Source organism: Microcebus murinus, chromosome 6 (genome assembly GCF_040939455.1).
Source record: "Microcebus murinus isolate Inina chromosome 6, M.murinus_Inina_mat1.0, whole genome shotgun sequence".
NCBI lineage: Eukaryota > Metazoa > Chordata > Mammalia > Primates > Cheirogaleidae > Microcebus > Microcebus murinus.
The window spans coordinates 40,857,873-40,878,512 of record NC_134109.1 but is presented as its reverse complement, the minus strand read 5'-3'; the positions used below and the strand labels follow the sequence as shown (position 1 = coordinate 40,878,512).

Here is a 20,640-nt window from a genome sequence, read left to right as displayed (position 1 = left end):
TCCTGAACCAAAAAGCAAGATCCTTGCCAATCATTACATGTGCATTGCCCATACTGAAAAGTCCTGCTGTTCATACACAGCTTCCAGTCAGCTTTCCCATGTTCCTCTCTTAAATATGGAAGCCACGAGACTAGATATTTGAGGAAAGCCTTTATATAATGACAGAATCCAAAGAAAAATAGAATAAAAAGGAATTTGGAAAAAATAGTATACCATATTTTTTAAAAAGCACAAAATTATAGCTAATAGTTAATATAGGTTGAGTATCCCTTATCCAAAATACTTGGGACCAGAAATGTTTTGGATTTTTTCAGATGTTGGAGTATTTGCATTATACATAATGAGATATCTTGGAGAGGGAATCCAAGTCTAAACACAAACTTCATTTATGTTTCATACGTACCATGTACACATAGCCTGAAGTTAATTTTATATAATATTTTAAATAATTTTGTGCATGAAACAAAGTTTTTGTTACTTATGTGTGGAATTGTCTACTTGTGGCATCATGTCAGCACTCAAAAAGTTTTGGACTTTGGAACATTTCTGATTGCAGATTTTTTGGAATAAGGATGCTCAATTTGTATCTAGAGATAAAGGAAAATATACTACAACCTTGAAACAAAAGTATGGATACTATTTTAAAAATTCAGAGAACAAGAAGGATCTCTTAAAAATATGATAGCAGGAATTTTTAAAAAATTCCTTGAAAGGATAAACAGTAAAGCTGAAGAAACCCCAGTAGAGGGTCAAAGATACAATAGGAGGAAAGAAATAAGAGAAATATAGGATCTGGCAAAAAGATCCAACTTCTGAATCATAGAATTTCTAGAAAGAAAGCATTGAATGAACATAGGAGGAAGTTATCAAATACTACTTTAAAAATTCCAGAACTGAAGGATATGAGTTAAAAGATTGAAAGGATTTGCTGTACCCTCTATAAAGAATGGGGGGTGGGGAGCGGGGGAAATCCAAAGCACATCATGAAATTTCAGAACCCTATGAATAAAGTGTAGATTCTAAAAGTTTACCATATAAAGGTTCATACAAAAGAAATGGATCTCAGAACATCAGGTTTCTTATGTCATATTTCTCATTGGTAGTACTAGAAACTAGAAGCCACGCTAAGACAACAACATGGGATCCAGCAAACAAGGAATCCTACATAGGAAAACAGTAAAGGAAACTCAGGAGGTGATGGTGAATGGAAGCTGTAAGATGACCATTACATAGCAGGCCTAGGAAGCAACTATCCCAGGAATAGGATGGAATTGGAGGGGAGGGCTCCAGGAGGATGTCTCTTAAAAAAAAATGAAAGGTAAATTACTTGATAACTGTGACCATGTTGAGAGAAGTTTTTTCCCTCTGGCAGAGATTCAAGGGATGAATTACAGATAGAATGACCTGTGTCATGTGTGGTCTTGAATCATTCTACTCCAGGTCCATCAGTTTTTAGTTACTGGAAATAACTAAATGGTGCAAATGGAACCAGATCAGACTTAACATGTTTGTACATTTCTTTTGAAAACTGTAAATAACATGAGGTATTTATGGAACTTTTGAATATAAAAGGAAGAAAGGAGCCGCCAGGCTCACGCCTTTACAGGGGAGGCCAAGGCAGGAGGACTGCTTGAGCTCAGGAGTTCGAGACCAGACTGAGCAAGAGTGAGACACTGTCTCTACTAAAAAAAAGAAAGAAATTAGCTGGACAACTTAAAATATATAGAAAAAAATTAGCCGGGCATGGCGGCACATACCTGTAGTCCCAGGTACTTGAGAGGCTGGGGAGGAGGATCGCCTGAGTCCAGGAGTTTGAGGTTGCTGTGAACTAGACCATACTCTAGCCCAGGCAACAGAGTGAGACTGTCTCAAAAAAAAAAAAAAAAAAAAGAAAAAAAAAAGAGCAAATTAACAAATTGAAATTTCTTCAGAGAACCCTCCACTGCTTTAGTTTCTTTCCTAAAGGTTATACAAGTTTAAGACAATTAGAAAGTTTTTTTTTTAATTATATAGTCTTTGTCCCTTTTTTATTTTCTTAATTTTTTGTAGGGAATCGTTAAATTGAGATACTGAGTGATTTCAAGCATGCATAGAAGAAATTATTGTAATACTTGAATAAACAAAAATTGAAAATTTAAATAAAATAAGAGTAATAAGGCAATAAGATTGGCAGGAGACAGGAGAGTTTTGCAAGGAAAGAGAAGATAAAAGGCTAAAGCTGAAAAATGGCAAAGCCCCTAATGCATAGGGTAGTGATCCTTAATTTGTATTATGTCCTCCTACAGAGATTTATGTTAAAGCCATCTGAGGACTTTTTTTTATTATTACATACCCATACTTCCATTCTGATCTCTGTTATTCTCATACTTGACAGTTACAGGAAATTCTCTGGGTTAAGTGAATTCTCTTATGATCCTATGACCCAGAAATAAAGCAGAAATTACCTATGGTGAGAATTTATCTCAGGTTGACGTTGATTTGGGACAAACCTAGTTCCTTCTTGGGATCTTCTAAGTAGGGGTTTAAGAGTTTATCTTTAATTTTAATATATTATGACATCTCTTAAGAGTGAGAAGCAGTCTCACTGTGTCACCTAGCTGGAGTGCAGTGGCCCAGTCATAGCTCATTTCAGCCTTGAACTCCTGGGCCCAAGGGATCTTCCCACTTCAGCCTCCTGAGTAGCTAGGACTACAGGCATGCATCACCACACCCAACTAATTTTTTATTTTTTGTAGAGACAGGGTCTCACTGTTTCCCAGGCCAGTCTTGAAGTGATCCCAAAGTACTGGGATTATAGGTGCAAGCTACCACATTTGGCCTTATGATGTATTTCTTGAACTGTTGAGTTACTTAATTGACCAAAGATTAATTCTACTTAATTGAGCCAAAACAAAATTTTTGCTGACAATTTATTCCTTCATGTAACATTTAAGAAGCCTATGATTGGAGTGAATAATGTTAAGAATTTTATTTCTAACTTGCCATTAGCTAGGTATCTTTGTGTAATAGTTTTTGAGTCTAATGTAGTTATTTTCATCCCACAGTGTCTCATGCGGGAGCCTCCATGTCATCTGCTTCATCAGACACTGGAATGAGTCCCTCATCATCATCTCCCCCACAAAATGTACTTGCTGTAGAATGCAGGTGATAAACATTTTCTCTGCCTTCCCAGCAGTTTGCTGCCATGGACATAAATCCCAAAACCCTAAAATACAACCACAGAAAGCACTCAACTGGTTTGACATTGCTAAGTATATCCTGTATACTTTTCCAGGCTGGATTGTATCTATTCCCTTCTCTCTTCTTTTTTCTTGTTGCAAAAAAATAAGCTGATTAATAAGTGAAGGTGAGGCAGCCTGCCATATTTGTCATAATTTTTCCTCTTCTTTTTTCATTTTTTGTGATATAGAAAAAAGGGCACTTAGCAAATTTGAATTTGTATAATAAAGCTTTCAGGTATTATAGAAATCATAGACAAGCAAGTGCACATGATAAACATCAAAATATTATCCAGCTGAATAGTTACTGCTGCACTTTCACTAAGATGTATTTGAACACTTGGTGACTAGGGGGTTTATGTTGTGTTCTTTTTTTTAATTGTTGTTGTTTTTTTTATTTTTGTGGAAGCACTTGCTATTTAGAACTGCCAAAGTATATGTTCAGCAGTGTGCCCAGGTTTAAAGGTGTAAATGGGACAAAATAAATTGTGAAAGGAAGTGTAGTTGACTGAAAACTACAGTTGTAATAAGTCTTCCACTTTTTATAGGATTTTTGAGCACACAATTATGCAAATATTTTAATGTTATTAATGTTTACAGTGGAATTGTGAATAAGTTTTCAGTGGACTATCTTATCCCTTGACAAAAATATTTTGTCTTTTTTCTATGTAATTTCAGAGTTTTTATTTTGTTACAAAAAGACAAAAATGAAATATATAACAACAATGAAGTTATTTAACAAGATTTCTAAAGCTGAAAATTTTGTGTAAAATAAGGTATTATCTTGCAACTTGTTAAATATATTTATTCAGACATTGGATGTTGTATTTTTATGTATTTTTTAAAATATTAATAAAATTGAAAAAAAGAAAATTCTAGGTTAATTCACTCTTTGGATGACAATAGCTCTCAGCTGTCCCTTTACAGGAGGTTGCATCCAGCAGCCTTGCTTGTATTGAAGGGGGTCTGTCTCAGTCCTTCAAACAGTATAGATCTATAAATGGGCATCTGGATCATTAAAGTATGTCCTTGTTTAGAAACTTTGGCAGTCCTAGTATTTAAACTGTTTTAAGGATCAAGTTTTTGGTTGCCCTTAAGATACTTTGTCACAGTTTTTATGTTTGCTATACTGCCGAATAAATTTATATCTCCCAAAGTTGAGATGCAACAACTAAGTAAAGCAACTATGTATGCTTTGTCTGTGAATTGTTCCACAGACTGATACATTTTGTAAATAATTCTTCAAAAATCATGTATTTAAAGCAGTTTTGCATATATACATTATGTAAAAAGGTGATTTTTTTAAAAGCAATTTTTAAATTCATGTTTGTACATTGAAAGGGGTTTTTTTTAAACCTCCTTTTCTGTGTTTAATATGCTGTAGAGTAATAACCTAGATGCTCTGTATATCAGGATCTGATTTACAAGAACAAAGTCAGAGCTAAACACTAGTGATGGCATAGCATTACTGAAATCATTGTTTCTTAATTTCATTTTACCACATTGTGAAATTGTGATTCAGATTCCTTCCATTTTCTCAGAGAATTAAAAACAAAAACGTACTCTTGTAAAATGCACTTTTCTGTCTTTTCTTTGCAAAGCAGAAGTATTTCAATGTAAAATAAAAATGGAGCTCAGCGGGCAGTATTAATAAAGGCCATGTTTTAAACATAGGCTTTATATTTTTAGTTTTCATTTAAGTGATTGCTTTTTCTGTAAGTGCCAGTAACTTACAGTTGGAAAATCCAATTTCATAAAACAAAGCATTTCACAGCCTTTACAATAAAATATTTCTAGTACTTAATTATAAAATGAAAAAATGTCATTCAAGTCCATTTGGACCTAGGAGGCAACCTTAGATTTATATGTTAGATATTTTAATGATTTCCTTCAGTACCAATTTAATAAATCTGAGATAACTAAGTTATCAGCTTAAGTAGTATCCCTTCTAATTGATATAAATTTTTGAATGAAGTATTGGGATGCTGCTAACAGGGAATAAATTTGTATACTCATTGTATAGGTATGTAGACACTGTTAAAATCCTTTAATTTAGAGGTTGGAAAGGATTATAAAATTAAATGTCAAACTAGGTATGACAGTTCAAATATTGGGCATATTATGAGTTTGGCTAAACTTTGAATAGATAGCTCTTACATGTGACTAAAAGTATAAAGGTACTCCTTATTATAATATAATGGAAGGTGTTCTCTATAAAATTCAGTTATTTACAGATTATGGAGCTTTCTGTTTTAGTATTCCATTGTGTGCTCTTATTGTTTGTTTTGTGTTAAATTTATAGTTTTCCTAGCTTTCACTAAGAAAGATGGTTATACTTAGCACATTTTAAAAGACTATTACAGGGCTGGGTGTGGTGGCTCACACCTATAATCCTAGCACTCTGGGAGGCCAAGGTGGGCAGATTGCTCCAGGTCAGCAGTTTGAAACCAGCCTGAGCAAGAGTGAGACCCCGTCTCTACTACAAATAGAAAGAAATTAATTGGCCCACTAATATATACAGAAAAAAATATCTGGGCATGGTGGCATATGCCTGTAGTCCCAGCTACTCGGGAGGCTGAGGCAGTAGGATCTCTTGAGCCCAGGAGTTTGAGGTTGCTGTGAGCTAGGCCGACGCCACGACACTCACTCTAGCTTAGGCAACAAAGTGAGACTCTGTCTCAAAAAAAAAAAAAGAAAAAGAAAAAGACTATTACATACTATATCTTCTATGAAATCGCTTTAAATTATGAAAATCTATACGGAATAACCTATTAATTTGCTTATGTACCTTCTTATAAGCCTTGTAATTTAACATAGCTATCAAAATTGTAAAAGCATTCGAAACTATATTCAACCACACATAAAACCTATTACCAGAATTCATTCATCAACACTTCATTGAGTATCTTCTATGTGTCAAGCATTATGCTAAGGCCCAGCAGCCACACAGTGAACAAAACAGAAAAAGATCTCTCTCTTCATGGAATGTATAATCAAGGTACAATCAACGAGGTAGTTGTTAAACAATTAACTTATTTCTTAGCTGCAGGTAAGATAAGCATATGAAGTTCCAGTGTGCCATGAGATGATATAGAGCTCAACTAGTTTGAAGGCAAGGGTGGTCTGGGAAGGCTTTGCAGAGGAAGTGACAATAAAATTAAGCCCCAGTGAGGATTATGAATTGGCTAGGGAAATATGGGGAGATTATTGTGTTCCAAGCACATAGGGGAGGAGAGATGGGTAGAAATGAGCCAGGTAATGAGCCAGGGCAAGAGTAAACCTAAGGCAGGAGGAAGTCAAGAAAGGTCACTCAGGCATTGCTCAAACCTTGAACTTACCCACCTCTGCCTTTTGCTTCTGTTCCCGCACCAGTCTCATCCTTACTTGTCCAGATCTGTCTCAAGAGACACTTTTCTGTGAAGCTTTTGCCGACTTCTCACCAACATCAGAATACTGCCCTCTTTTATGTTCTGATAGCTTTTCATTCTGTGTTATTTTATTTGACAATTTACCTTGTATTATGCTTACTTGTGCATTTGTGTTTCTTACATGCTCCTAAGTCACAGGTGTATCCCACAGAGTGCCTGGTCCAACATTCAACACACGGTAAGGTGGTCAAAAACTTTAATTAAATTGCGAAAAAAATACTTTCAATTGCTATTGTTTTTTTATCAGTGATCCTTATGTACAAAGCTAGGCATTTAAAAAAGGTCTTCAGGGTTCTTTTCACAAAGCGATACTGTTAAAATACCATTTGGAAAGTATTAAAGTAGACTTATTCAACAGTCTGATCTTCAACTTAAAATATCCTTAAATTGATGAGTTATTTTTCCTTCTATCCTTGTTTGTTCTTCCCTCTCCAGTTACTTTCATGTGGTTATACATGATTTTTATCTCATTACAGGAAGAGTACAATAAGTGGTGGCATTCATCATTAGTAAAGGTTGAATGACTCTTAGAATGGAGTTTGTACTAATGAGGAATTTTTAACAAATACATCCTTAGTGTTTTCACAGAGCAGAATATTTTTTTAGTCCTTAAAATCTTATTACAGAATCAAATGATGTCTTCCATGTTAACAAGCACAAAAACCTTTTTTAATCCATACAGATCCCTTTATTTATCTCTTTAAAAAGAACAAGAAGGGCAGTGTTTATGATTTGGGTATTTGTAGTTATTATTAGGAAACCATCATTATTTTATCATCTGTGTCATGCAGAATTCATTTTGAAAGTTCTATTGTGAAAAGCTTAAAGAACTTCTGTATAAATATAATGATTCTGCACAAGTAATTGGATTTCTTCTCAAAGCTAAGTTACATTAAACAAGGCAATCTGATTCAAGAATCTCACCAGTTTATGGTTACCATAGTAAGCAGAAAAAATACAGGATACCTAGTTAAATTTGAATTTGAGAAAAACAACAAATAATTATTTAGTATAAGTGTATCCCATGCAAAAAAAAGTTATTTATTGCAAAAGAAGCAATCTGAAGCAAATATGGCAAAATGCTGATTCAATAAACTGAGTGTTGATCATATTATTCTCTCTTCTTTGCTATGTTAAAATATATTTAATAAATTTAAAAAATATCCAATGAACTGTTTCAAAATAAGATGAAAATAATTGGTAGAACTGCGTGCCTTATTAATGAATTGAGGTGCATTCATACTATCTCAACCTTATGAAAGAAGCATTGTTATTTTATTTTGATACATGAGAAAACAGGTTCCAAATGGTCAAGAGAGAGTGGTCAAGTAAGTGGCAGAATTAGGACTCAAACTCATTACTTCTGATTCCTTAGTCTGGTTTCTGTTCCATTACGTCAGTACTGTTGTAAGAAGCTTCTGTTCCCTGGGAGCAAAGGTTGCATTCTTACCAAAGACTGAGTTCTTGGGCCAGGACCCTTTATGCATCACGTCAGTACTGTTGTAAGAAGCTTCTCAGTGGGAGCAATGGTTGTATTCTTATGAAAGTCTGAGTTTTGGGGCCAGGACCATTTATGCATCAGAACATTGGCAAGTCCCAATTTTGAGGAACAGGAAAGATTACCAATTTTATCTTTTAATCTCTTATCACTTCCCATTTCTTATTTCTGCTTTCAAAATCTGTCACAAGATAAAATTAGGTGATAGCAAAATTTTTGGTTGACAAAGGTAAAATTTAGACAATCTTGTTTTTTTCTCCATAATATTCCAAATAACACATTGACTTACTGAACTAGATTTTTGTTTTTTGTCTGAACATCCTTTATTTTAAATTGTAGATGATCTGGCATTTTAATAATTTCTAAAGTTTTTAAGTAATATATTTTAATTGTAGAAATGTTAGAATATAATATAAAGTTAGTTAAAACTAAAAATTATAGGCCAGGTGTGGTGGCTCATGCCTGTAATCCTAGCACTCTGGGAGACCGAGGTGGGTGGATTGTTTGAGCTCAGGAGTTCGAGACCAGCCCGAGCAAGGGCGAGACCCCATCTCTACTAAAAATAGAAAGAAATTAATTGGCCAACTAAAAATATATAGAAAAAATTAGCCGGGCATGGTGGTGCATGCCTGTAGTCCCAGCTACTCGGGAGGCTGAGGCAGGAGGATTGCTTGAGCCCAGGAGTTTGAGGTTGCTGTGAGCTAGGCTGAAGCCACAGCACTCTAGCCTGGGCAACAGAGTGAGACTCTGTCTCAAAAAAATCAAAAACAAAAACCCTAAAAATTACAAATGAAATACTCATATATAACTACTATTAACATTTTGGCATATGTTCTTTCATGTCTTTTGCTATGTGTATAAAAATATCAAACTTCATACATAAACACCCTAACTTTTTAAGTGATTTTTTTTTTAGAGATGGGGTCTCCATTTGTCATCCAGGGTACAGTGGTGTGATCATAGATCACTGCAGCCTCAACCTCCTGGGCTCCAGTGATCTTCCTGCTTTAGCCTCCTGAGTAGTTAGGACCACCTGGAATAGCTAGGACTACAGTGGTGGCCCTGCTAATTTTTATTTTTTGGAGACGAGGTGTCACTATGTTACCCAGCCTATCTTGAACTCTTGGCCTCAAGTGATACCCTGGCCTCAACCTCCCAAAGTGCTGGGATTATAGGCGTGACCCATCACACCCAGCCCTAAACACCATAACTTTTAAAAACATAAATAGGGTTGTGCTGTATGCTGCTTTTAAAGTCAGCTTTTTTTCACTTGACAATATAGTATAAACACTTTTTCGCAGTAATAATTAAGTGATTACCTTGTACTCCATGGTACTGAACATTCCTAATCTATTTTTTAGATGTGTAAGTTACCAACTTTTAGCTATTTCTTTGAACTAACCATTCTTTAGCATTTTGTGGCATAAATTCATAGAAGTGGAATTACTAGATGAGAGGGTATGCAAAAGTCTAAGTAGCATTTTCTGAAACTTCTTCAGTATTGATGGGAATATAAATTTTATTCCAGGAATATAGGATTGGCTCAATATTTTTAAAAAAAAAATCAATGTAACTCACAATATTAACAAATTAAAAGGAAAACTTTATGATGCAAAAAAAAATTTGACAAAATCCAACATCTGTTCTCATCAAAGTGGGAATAGAAGGGAACTTCTTCAACCTGATAAAGGACACCTATGAAAAACCTATACTTAATGTCATAATTAATGATGAAAGACTGAATGCTTTTCCCCAAGATTAGGAATGAAACACTTCCACTACTTCTATTAAACATTGTACTGTAGGTTCTAGTCAGAGCATTCAGGTAAGAAAAGAAATCACAGGTATCCAGACTGGTGAGTTTAGCAAGAATACAGTCTAGAAAGAAACCTTCACATATATGAACAAGTGATTTTTGACAAAGGTGCAGAGGCAATATAGTGAAGATGGAGCAGCCTCTTAAATAAATGGTGCTGAAACAATTGGACATCCATATGCAAGAAAAAAAGAATTTGGAACCATACCTTACACCATATATAAAAATTCAAAATGGATCACAACTTTAAATAGATCACAAAATGGATCATAAAACCTAAAGTTATAAAACTTCTAAAAGAAATCATAGGAGAAAATCTTTGTGACTTTGTGCTTAACTGGGTTAAAGATTTCTCAGATATAACACCAAAAGCACAATCGATAAAGGAGCAAATTGGTAAACAGGAATTTATCAAAATTAAAAACTTTGGCTCTAAAAGACACTGTTAAAAGAATAAAAAAGCAAAAAACAAACTAGGAGAAACTATTTTCAGCATATATCATATGAAGGACTTGTATCAAGAACATATAAAAAACTATCAATACTCAAAAGTAAGAAAAGGCTGTTTCTTAAAAATGTACTAAAGATTTGAGCAGACAGTCCTTTAGGAAGACATATGGATAGAAAATGGGCTCATTAAAAAAAGGTGTTCATCAAGAGAATGAGAAGATAAACCACACACTAGGAAAAAAATGTTTGCAAAAGACATATCTGATAAACGACTATTATTCAAAATAGACAAATAACTCTCAACACTCAACACCAAGAAAAAAAACCTGATTAAAAAATGGGCAAAAAGCTGGGCAAGGTGGCTCACACCTGTAATCCTAGCACTCTGGGAGGCTGAGGCGGGCGGATTACTCAAGGTCAGGAGTTCGAACCCAGCCTGAGCAAGAGCGAGACCCCGTCTCTACTATAAATAGAAAGAAATTAATTGGCCAACTAATATATATAGAAAAAATTAGCTGGGCATGGTGGCACATGCCTGTAGTCCCAGCTACTCGGGAGGCTGAGGCAGTAGGATCGCTTGAGCCCAGGAGTTTGAGGTTGCTGTGAGCTAGGCTGACACCACGGCACTCACTCTAGCTTGGGCAACAAAGGGAGACTCTGTCTCAAAAAAAAAAAAAAAAAAAATGGGCAAAAGATCTGAACAGACACCTCACTGAAGAAGATATACAGATGTCAAACAAGCACATGAAAAAGTGTTCAACATCATATGTCATTTGAGAATTGCAAATTAAAACAAGATGCCACTATATACCTATTAGAATGCAAAAATCCAAAACACTGACAATAACAAATGCTGTTGAAGATGTGCAGCAACAGGAACTCTTTATTCATTGTTCATAGGACTGCAAAATGGTATAGTCACTGTGAAAGACAGTTTGGCTGTCTTTGGTTTCTTATAAAACTAAACATAACGTAACCACATGATCCAGCAATCACACTCCTTAGTATATACTGAAATGAGATGAAAATTTACATCTACACACAAACCTGCACATGGTTGTTTATAGCAACTTTATTCATAATTGCCAATGCTTTGAAGGAACCAAGATACCTTTCAAGTAGGTGAATGGATGAACTGCGGTACACCCAGACAGTAGGATATTATTCTATGCATCTCTAAAAGAAATGAGCCATCAAACGATGAAAAGACATGAAGAAAACTTAAATGCATATTACTAAGTGAAGGAAGGCAATCTGAAAAGACCACATACTCTATGATTCCAACTATATGACATTCTGGAAAAGGCAAACTATAGAGACAGTTAAAAGATCAGTGGTTGCCTGATCGGTGGAATGCAAAATGGTATAACATTTTTGGAAAAATGGTTGACATTTTCTTAAAAAAAGAAATATCCCTACCATATGATACAAATAGTTCACCTTGGATATTTATCCAAAGGAATGAACAGGAAAGACATGTTCATATAAAGATCTGTACATAACTGTTTATAGCAACTTTATTTGTAAGAGTCAAAAAATAGAAACAGGCTGGGTGCGGTGGCTCACGCCTGTAATCCTAGCTCTCTGGGAGGCCGAGGCGGGTGGATCATTTGAGCTCAGGAGTTCAAGACCAGCCTGAGCAAGAGCGAGACCCTGTCTCTACTATAAATAGAAAGAAATGAATTGGCCAACTAACATATATAGAAAAAATTAGCCGGGCATGGTGGCGCATGCCTGTAGTCCCAGCTACTTGGGAGGCTGAGGCAGGAGGATTGCTTGAGCCCAGGAGTTTGAGGTTGCTGTGAGCTAGGCTGACACCACGGTACTCACTGTAGCCTGGGCAATAAAGTGAGACTCTATCTCAAAAAAAAAAAAAAAGAAAGAAACAATCCAAATGTCTATAACAGATAAAAGGCTAAATAAATTTTAGAATACTCATGAAATGGAATACTACTTACCAATAAAAATGAACTATTTGTACAACAACACAGATGTATCTCAAAAGAAGTATGCCAAGTGAAAGATGCCAGGCAATGAAAGAGTACATACTGTATGATTCCATTTGTATAATACTCTAGGAAATACAAACTAATCTGTAGTGACAGAAAGTAGGGGAGAGCGGGGAAAGAAGGATGGAAGGAAGTATTAACCACTTTGGGACCGTGCTCACCGGTGTGAAACCTTGCCCACAGCCGGCACTCAATAGTCGGCACGATAGTTTGTGCTGTGCATTGACGACGAATCCGTTTTGCTCTTGTGTGATGAGGAAAGCTTTAAAGCATTGAAAGGTTGTTTTACTTTACAGGCAGCTTTACTTGTAAATATGAGAATAGGTAACATATACATATATGTTTTCATTACATTATTTTTAAATGTTCACAATTTTGTTTTAAATGAAAAATTAGAAAAGTCATATCACGGCTGTCGGCTAAAGTCGCTGTGCGCGTTCATCTGTGGCTGTCGACTACAGTCGACACTGATCCCGAAGTGATTAAAAAGGTACCTGAGGAAATGTTTGGGGATGATGGATATATGATTACTATCTTGACTTTGGTGATAGTTTTATGGATGTATGCATGTGTTCAAATTTATCAAACTGTACACCTTAAATACATGCAATTTACTGTATATCAATTAGACCTCAATAATGCTGTTTACAAGAAAGAGAGCTATCCAGCACAGAACCATGCTTTGGGGACAACTATTAATGCCATCTCACTATGCAAATGACCAAAGCTTTTTTGTTTTTTCCTCCAAGACAGAGTCTTACTCTGTCACCTTGGGTAGATTACAGTGGCATTATCATAGCTCACTGCAACCTCAAACTTCTGGGCTCAAATGATCCTCTTGCTTCAGCCTCCTGAGTAGTTGGGACTACAGGTGCATGCCAGAATGCCTGGATAATTTTTCTACATTTAGTAGAGACAGGGTCTCGCTCTTGCTCAGGTTGGTCTTGAACTCCTGAGCTCAAACAATCCTCCTGCCTCGGATGTCCAAAGCACTATGATTTCAGGTGTGAGCCACCACACCCGGCCATGACCAAAGCTTTATAGGAATTCTGATCACCAAATTAGCAAGAGTGGTGCCTATATCTGAGAAGAAAATACCCACCTGTACCATGGAAACTTACCTAAATATTTTTCAATTATTTTTCCTCATGGCCTCTGTGGTAATTTAAACTTTAGTAATCTCTATATTTCTAATTGCTGTAACAATTCTAGTTTTATATGTCACTGTTTACTTTGTCACTGTTCACTTTGAACACCCACCTAATCTAGACAATTTCTCTGGCTCTCCACCTCCATTTACCGCTTACCACAGGGATTAACTATGAGCTCAATGGAAGTGAAGGATGGGAAGAAGACCTAGGGCATAGTGGGGTTAGAAGACAAGTGCAATCTGCCTACAAAAGATCATTTGGAGCTGGGCTAAACCCACCAGCAAGATTCTGAACACAAATCCAGTCCTAGATCATTAGTAACATTTACTGGATGGTTGATAATGTCCTTTCCTCCATGTTTACAATCAGGTTTTCACAATAACAAAGTTCTCAACTAGAATACTGAGTTATCATGGGAAGAAATATACAGTATCCAAGAAAGTAATGATATGTAACTAACCCCTGCTTACTCCTCAATTGTGAGGGCAGCCCCACTGGTAATCAGAGCAGTGATAAGCACCTTGCTTTACTAGTAATATCAATAAATAAATAGTACATTAGTGAATAGCAGTTGAATAATCTTAAAAAAAAAGAAATTATTAAGTCCTTACCTAGCTTATACCTTCTCTTTGTCTCAGTATTGAGGACTGCAAAGTCCTAAACCCCTCTGACAGAATAAGGGATCCTCCTTTGGCTAAAACCCCCAAATTTTAGAGTTACCAGCCATGGGAGGATGTTCATATCCCATTTGCTTTCACTCCCTCTCCTTACTAATCATTACTAGATTTTACCAAAGGCCAGCTTGAGAGAACAAAAGACTGGAAGACCCCTCTGCTTACTTCGTCTGACCCCCTGTGCCCTTCTGTTTTCATGGTTCTGACATGACAGCTCTTTCAGACCACAAAGAGTTTCTTCTTAATAAAGGGCTGCTGGCTGGGAACTGGTTCTGGCCAGTCTGTTGAGGATGAACAGTTCATAAATTTGTGCCTTACATTTCACCTTTTTATGTATAGCACCTAATTATAATGCATTTAAGTGTTAAATCTCTGCCACAGAGTGATCACAGGATGTATGTTACATACCTGTAAACTTAATACCTGTATGTGGTTCTCCTTCATGAATATTCATAGCTCTTCCTGTAACCGGTTGAATATGTACACTTGGCCAATCCTTTCGGCAAAAGTTCCCGTCTTACTCCCAGTGCCTGTCTTCAGACTTCTGCCCAGGCTATACGTCCCAGCCTGTCAGGATGGCCAGCCTGCAGATTGTAACCCTTTATAAGAAATAATGTCTCCTTTCTAAATTTACAGACTTGGTGACTCTTCTTCAGTCAATAGTATAAAAATCAAAAAACTCTGGTATCTGGGGCAAAGTCTTACCTCCTTTCTTTCTGCTCCTGCTAAATAAAGCAAATATTAGAAAGAAAAGCATATAGGCCAGTCAGTATTGTAGGTCTCTCAGTTCTTTTTAAACTGGGGCCTTCGACTGCCAGTCCCAGCTCGGCAAATTAACGTTTTTTCTAGGCTAAATAGGATGGGCTTCAAAATTCTTCCCTTCTCCCACTATTGAATTAAGATGGTTTGAGATCTTGGACTCCTGGGAATTCAGGTGACACAGGAGACCAGGTTGGGGAGTACAGGCTAGTGTTAGCACTGTGAACTAGGAGATGACCAAAGATGACCTAGAGTCAACTTAATTTTGCAGGTAAGGGAACACAGGCCTAAGGAGGACTCAGGTCACCAGCTAATCAGATTCTCCACACAATACTGTGATTTGCCTGAATGGTAGTCCTAGGTATAGTGGCAGGGGCGTGCCTGGGGAAGGGGTTCAGAATTTGGAGTGCGACAAACCTGGGTTCGAACAGAGCTCTGCTACTCCGTGGCTGTGGGACCTCCCACACATGTCCACTCGGACCCTCTGCCTCCTCATCTGTCCGCAATCCTCTGAGGAAGGCGTCGGCGAGCCTGCGGCAGGGCGGACAGGAAGCCCGGAGGCCGGGATGGGGCGCCGCGCCGCCGCCCCCTGCCGGCCGGCCGGGGCCTCGCGCTCGCCAGCCCGCGCCCAACGCTCGACTCGAGGGACGCCCGCGGTCGGATGCCCTGCGTCCGCACCCTCCTCGGCCTCCTGGCTGCCCTGGCGGCCTGTGGCGCTGTCGCCTTCCTCGGCTACTGTGTTTACTTAGACCAGAAGCGGCGCGGGGACCCCGCGTTCAAGCGCCGCCTGAGGGACAGTGAGTGCGACGGAGGCAGAGGCGCGGCCGGGCCCAGAGGGCGCGGGGCGGGCGGCCGGGCGGGCCCACGGGGGCGAGGCTGGGACGCGAGTGTCGTCGCCGCCGCCGCCGCTGCTGAGGGGCCCGGGCGAGCCGGGCCGCGGGGCCTACGCCGGCCTCAGGATGGGCCTCCCAGCCAGCACGTGCCGTGTCGTGTTTGCAGAAAGAAGAGCCGAGCAGCAAAGGGCTGAGGCGCGGGCCGCGCAGGTGCAGTGCTTTAGATACGCCCAGGTGGCTCTGTAGATCTGGCCCGCCGGCCTCTGGTCCCTGGGTGGCCCAGCCCGAGGTACTTCCTGCGTCCGCGGGCCGCCCGCCGCCGGGCAGAGGCCTGCCCCCCAGCCCCATAAGTTCTGCCACAGGTTTAATCTTTACTCTCTTCTTACTGAAGGAAGGAGGAACAGATGGGGTTATAAAAAGGCAGCTATAAAGTAAACATTGTGGGAACAAGCACTTATGTTAATTGGAAGAAGGAAGGGGAACCTTTGCCCTGTCAGAGCCTCACAGGATATTTGGAAACCCAGGCCAGCCACGTATCACACAGTTAGTTACACAGCAATAACTTAGACCTTAGAGTCAATTTCATTGTGACTCTACACCACCGATTTTTGTCTCACAGGACCTTTCTTCTAGGCCAGAAACAACACATCTTCGTGTTCTCTAAAACAGAATTATATATATATAATTTTTTATTTATTTATTTATTTTGTATTATTTTTTTTAAGATGAGGTCTCGCTGTATTGCCCAGGATGATCTTGAACTCCTGGGCTCAAGCAATCCTTCTTCCTCAGCATCCCCACAGCTGGGATTGTAGGTATGAGCCACCATACCTGGCTTAGTTATTTTTATTTATTTATTTATTTATTTATTTATTTATTTATTTATTTATTTATTTATTTTTATTTATTTATTTTTGAGACAGAGTCTCACTTTGCTGCCGGGAGCTCACAGCAACCTCAAACTCTTGGGCTCAAGCAATCCTCCAGCCTCAGCCTCTGAATAGCTGGGACTACAAGCATGTGCCACCATACCCGGCTAATTTTTTCTATATGTTTTTAGTTGGCCAATTAATTTCTTTACATTTTTAGTAGAGACGGGTCTTGGTCTTGCTCAGGCTGGTTTCTAACTCCTGACCTGGTTTAGTTATTTTTAAAGATAACAACTGCAGTCATCTTTGTGATTGGCCCAGTTTTAACTAACTCAAATCAGTTCTAAAAGTACTACATGGAGTTCCTAGGTTCTTCTATGAAATTTCAGAAGGAATTAAGTCTCAGCTATCATTCTTTCTGTCATTCAGAGCCTATTTGTGAGCCTCTTATGTGTGAGGCATTGTCCTAAGGCCTGGCAGAGGTTAGCAACAGAGGAGTGAGAATAACACCCCCCCACCCCCCACCCCCTCCACACTCCCGCGACGAAACAAGGCAGTGGATAAGGTCAACAGATGTAACAAGAACTTAGAAAAGGCAGATCATTTTCAGGGTAGGATTATCTTGGAGGCTGTTATATTTACCTATTGTTGTTTTAAGCTTAGTGGTTTAAAATAGTATCTATTTTGCTTCTGAATCTGCAATTTGAGCAGGGCTTGGATGGCGATAGTATCTTTTTGCTCCATTCAGCTTCAGCCAGGATGGTTCCAGGGCGGGGTCTGGGTCAACTGAAGGCTCGCTCCTTCATGTTTTGTAGTTGATGTTGGATGTTTACTTAGCTGGGACTGTTAGCCAGACCACCTAGACATGTCTTCTCTGTGTGGCCTGGGATGATTCTTTGTATAGTGAGCTGGGTCCCAAGGGGCAAGCAAGCACACACACACACACACACACACACACACACACACACACACACACACACACACACAGAATTATATATGTAGAGAGAGAGCATGCCAGACCATGTGCCTATGTGGGGAGCAGATGGTGCCACCTCTTGCATCATGGAGGCATGCTCAAGCTCAGTTTCGAGGGAAGAGGAAATAGACTCTGCCTCTTGATAGGGGAGGCAAGATTCTGAAAGCACATATGGGACTGGGAATATTTCTATGGCTGTTTTTGGGAAATGCAATTTTTCTGCATTAGACTTTGGAGAGGAGGTAGCATTGAACTGAGCCTGGAAGGGTTCTTGATTTGGGGCCTGGTTTCAGGGAGACAACATTCAGGATGGAGAGAGATGCATGTGCATAAAAATGCAAAGTGGGGGATCTGACAGACATATTCAGTAAATCAATTTGGCAAGGGAGTCATGGTCAGGAATAGTGGGAGGTAATGCTGCAGAGCTAAGGAGGAGTTGAATTAGGGAAGTCTTGCTTTAAAGCCAGGTTAAGGAATTGAAATTCAATGGGGAATACTGAAGATTTCTAACTAGAAATTTTTAAAAAGAAGGAAAAGAAAAACAAACTTTGACTGATTAGACAGGAGTGTGCTTGATGGATTGCAAGAGAGAACAAACTATTGCAGCAATATATGAGAGGTAATAAAAACCCTGAACTATAGTAGTGTCAGTGATAACTGGGAATAGATAGTTCATGCTGGCTGATTAAAGGATCACAGTGACTCTCAGACCTCAGAATGCATAAGAATCACCTGAAAAGCTTATTAAAATACAGATTCCTGGGCCCTACTCCCAGACTGATTCAGTAGGTCTTATTGATGCCCAAGAAACTAGTTTTAATAGCTTCTTCAGGTGATTCTTTGTGAAACACAGGCCTCAGGTTCTGTACTCTTCCCTCTTCTCCCTAGAAGATCCTAACCTTCTCAAAAGTGATCTCAGATGTACTACTCTAGAACTGGTATCCCAAGTTTCATCTGCCAGACTCTGTCACCTGGACAGTCTGTTGGCACCTCTAGTGTGTTCAGAAGTAAATTCACCATCTCATCCCTTGCTCCTTCTCCTCCTGTTTTCCTTTGATGCTTCTGATATCACTAGTCTCCGTGCTGTGGCCCTGACTCATCATGCTTAAATATCAACCCCATTCACCATAATCCACATACAATTTTAATTTTTTTGTGATCTGTCTCATATATATCCTACTCCTTTTCTATTTCCATTGCTTCCATGCTATTACCTTCTACCCAGGCTATTGCAATAGTTTCCAACCTTGTCGCCCTGCCTCTAATCATGCTGTCAGAATAAATCCCTTCTAAACTGCAGCTCCAAATATGTAACTCTTTGTAGTAGAGTTACTCTGCAGATTAAAGACCAACCTCAGCTTGGCAACATGACTTCCATGGGTGCCTATTCTATACTGACTGCCTTATTTTTCTAAGGACTGGAAATTATATATGTAAAGTTCCTACTCTAAAGGTGGTCTTCAGTAATGGTAATTATTATTGTTGCTGCATTCACCCTATCATAATCCAGCTACATAAGATCACTTGGTATGTTCCCTGCAGTTTTGTGTTGCTTGTACTTTCTTCATCAAACTTTCACTGAACCTCTCCACATCTTAGATGTTATCTTTTCTGAGAAACCTTCCCTGATTCTCCAACCATGATGTAATGTGTTTGTACTTTGAGCCCCAGAGGACACTGGACATCTTGTTGTACCTTGTGTGATCCCTTCCCTTCATTGGAATGTGGGCTCCTTGGGGATCAGCACAGAGGTCTTGATCTCTTGTTCCTTCCAGCTCTTTCTAGTTTCCTGCCCTAGCTAGTGCTCTCTTAACATCTATTGAATGGAAACTGTGGTTGTTACTGATCATGTTTGCTGATAAAAGCTTAAAAGGCCTTTCTCTAGGCTTATCCCATTTTAAAAAGAGAATTCTTAGGGAAAACAAACACAAAACCCTCTGGATATAAAAGATTGAGGCTGAACTGACTGGCAGTGGAGTTGATATTTTAGGTTAGGGGCTGCCCATTCTACCTTGAAATACCAGCCCTAGGCATATACCAATGATGACACCATTTTATGGCCGTAGTCGCTCACCTTCATGAACCAGGCTACAGCAAACCAAAGTATCCTTCTGAACACTCACCAACTGCTTTGCCAACCCCCCACCATGTCCTTTGCTTCTTTCCTTTTTAGGGTGTAAGTACAGAAGCCTTAGCATAGCTGCTTGCCTCCCTTACTAGAGATTTACTGCTGCATGAACAGGTATCAAAACCAAAAGACCAAAATGACCCCAAATAGCCTTGTAGGCCAGAGAAATCATTGCAATGAAATCAACAAGCACTGTTAATATCCCAGGCAAGAAAGTAATTTTGCAATATAAAAAATTTCCTTTGTTATAGTTATATTAATTATAGTAGGATTTCTACTGTGTACCTAGTAAGCTGGGTAAAATATGGATAAAAGTTACTATAGGCATCTCAACCTAACTTAAATATGTCATGTATTTTTATCAACTGGAACTGTAACTCCATTTTAGAAAACTGGTTTAAACTTTATAAAGAACAGCTACATTTGCTATATTTTGGATTTAGACACTACATTCAGGATGTCATTTTTAAATAAAAATAATTTTGATCAGTAACCATATGCCTTACATTCATTACTCACTGTTAAATATTTTATGAATCTTTTAGTTGTGTGATCCAGAAAAGAATGAAAAATGGCAACAACTTCTTTTGCAAGAGGTACAGATGGGAGAACTTTGGTTATCTAGAGGTAGGAACGTAACATTCTTTTGTAAGTTATTTTAAAATTGATGTTCAAGAAATATTTATTGATTAGTATATATATGTCAAATAACTAGCTAGATGTGTTAACCAGTTTGTTCCAGTTAAAGAGAAACTGTCCCAGCATTTTTACTTCATCACATTGTCCTCCTCCACTATGTTAGTGTTCAAGTTTATGTTGGCAGTTTCAAAA

The 20,640-nt window shown here is 38.4% G+C and overlaps 2 protein-coding genes and 1 long non-coding RNA gene across 6 annotated transcripts in view; 2 read left to right on the top strand and 1 right to left on the bottom strand.

Moving 5' to 3' along the window:
- ARID4A (AT-rich interaction domain 4A) overlaps positions 1–7,844 on the top strand; it is a 76,900-nt gene extending 69,056 nt beyond the window's left edge. For both annotated transcript variants that reach the window (XM_012785628.3, XM_012785631.3), the window contains one exon: positions 3,045–7,844. In XM_012785628.3, coding sequence (XP_012641082.2) covers positions 3,045–3,148 — 104 coding nt within the window. In that variant the 3' untranslated portion in view covers positions 3,149–7,844. The remainder of the gene's footprint in view (positions 1–3,044) is intronic.
- LOC105882912 (uncharacterized) lies at positions 1,780–15,509 on the bottom strand. 2 transcript variants are annotated; one of them, XR_012919716.1, is made up of 3 exons: positions 15,421–15,509; positions 14,653–14,828; positions 1,780–1,863 (listed from the first exon to the last, which is right to left on the bottom strand). It is a non-coding gene; the product is annotated as an uncharacterized LOC105882912 (long non-coding RNA). The 2 variants fall into 2 exon arrangements; XR_001159525.2 differs by lacking the exon at positions 1,780–1,863 and adding an exon at positions 7,896–8,325.
- A 64-nt stretch (positions 15,510–15,573) lies between these two features.
- KIAA0586 (KIAA0586 ortholog) overlaps positions 15,574–20,640 on the top strand; it is a 131,906-nt gene continuing 126,839 nt past the window's right edge. For both annotated transcript variants that reach the window (XM_076004001.1, XM_012785633.3), the window contains exons 1-3: positions 15,574–15,800; positions 16,003–16,046; positions 20,355–20,436. In XM_076004001.1, the coding sequence (XP_075860116.1) occupies positions 15,665–15,800; positions 16,003–16,046; positions 20,355–20,436 (262 nt within the window). In that variant the 5' untranslated portion in view covers positions 15,574–15,664. The remainder of the gene's footprint in view (positions 15,801–16,002; positions 16,047–20,354; positions 20,437–20,640) is intronic.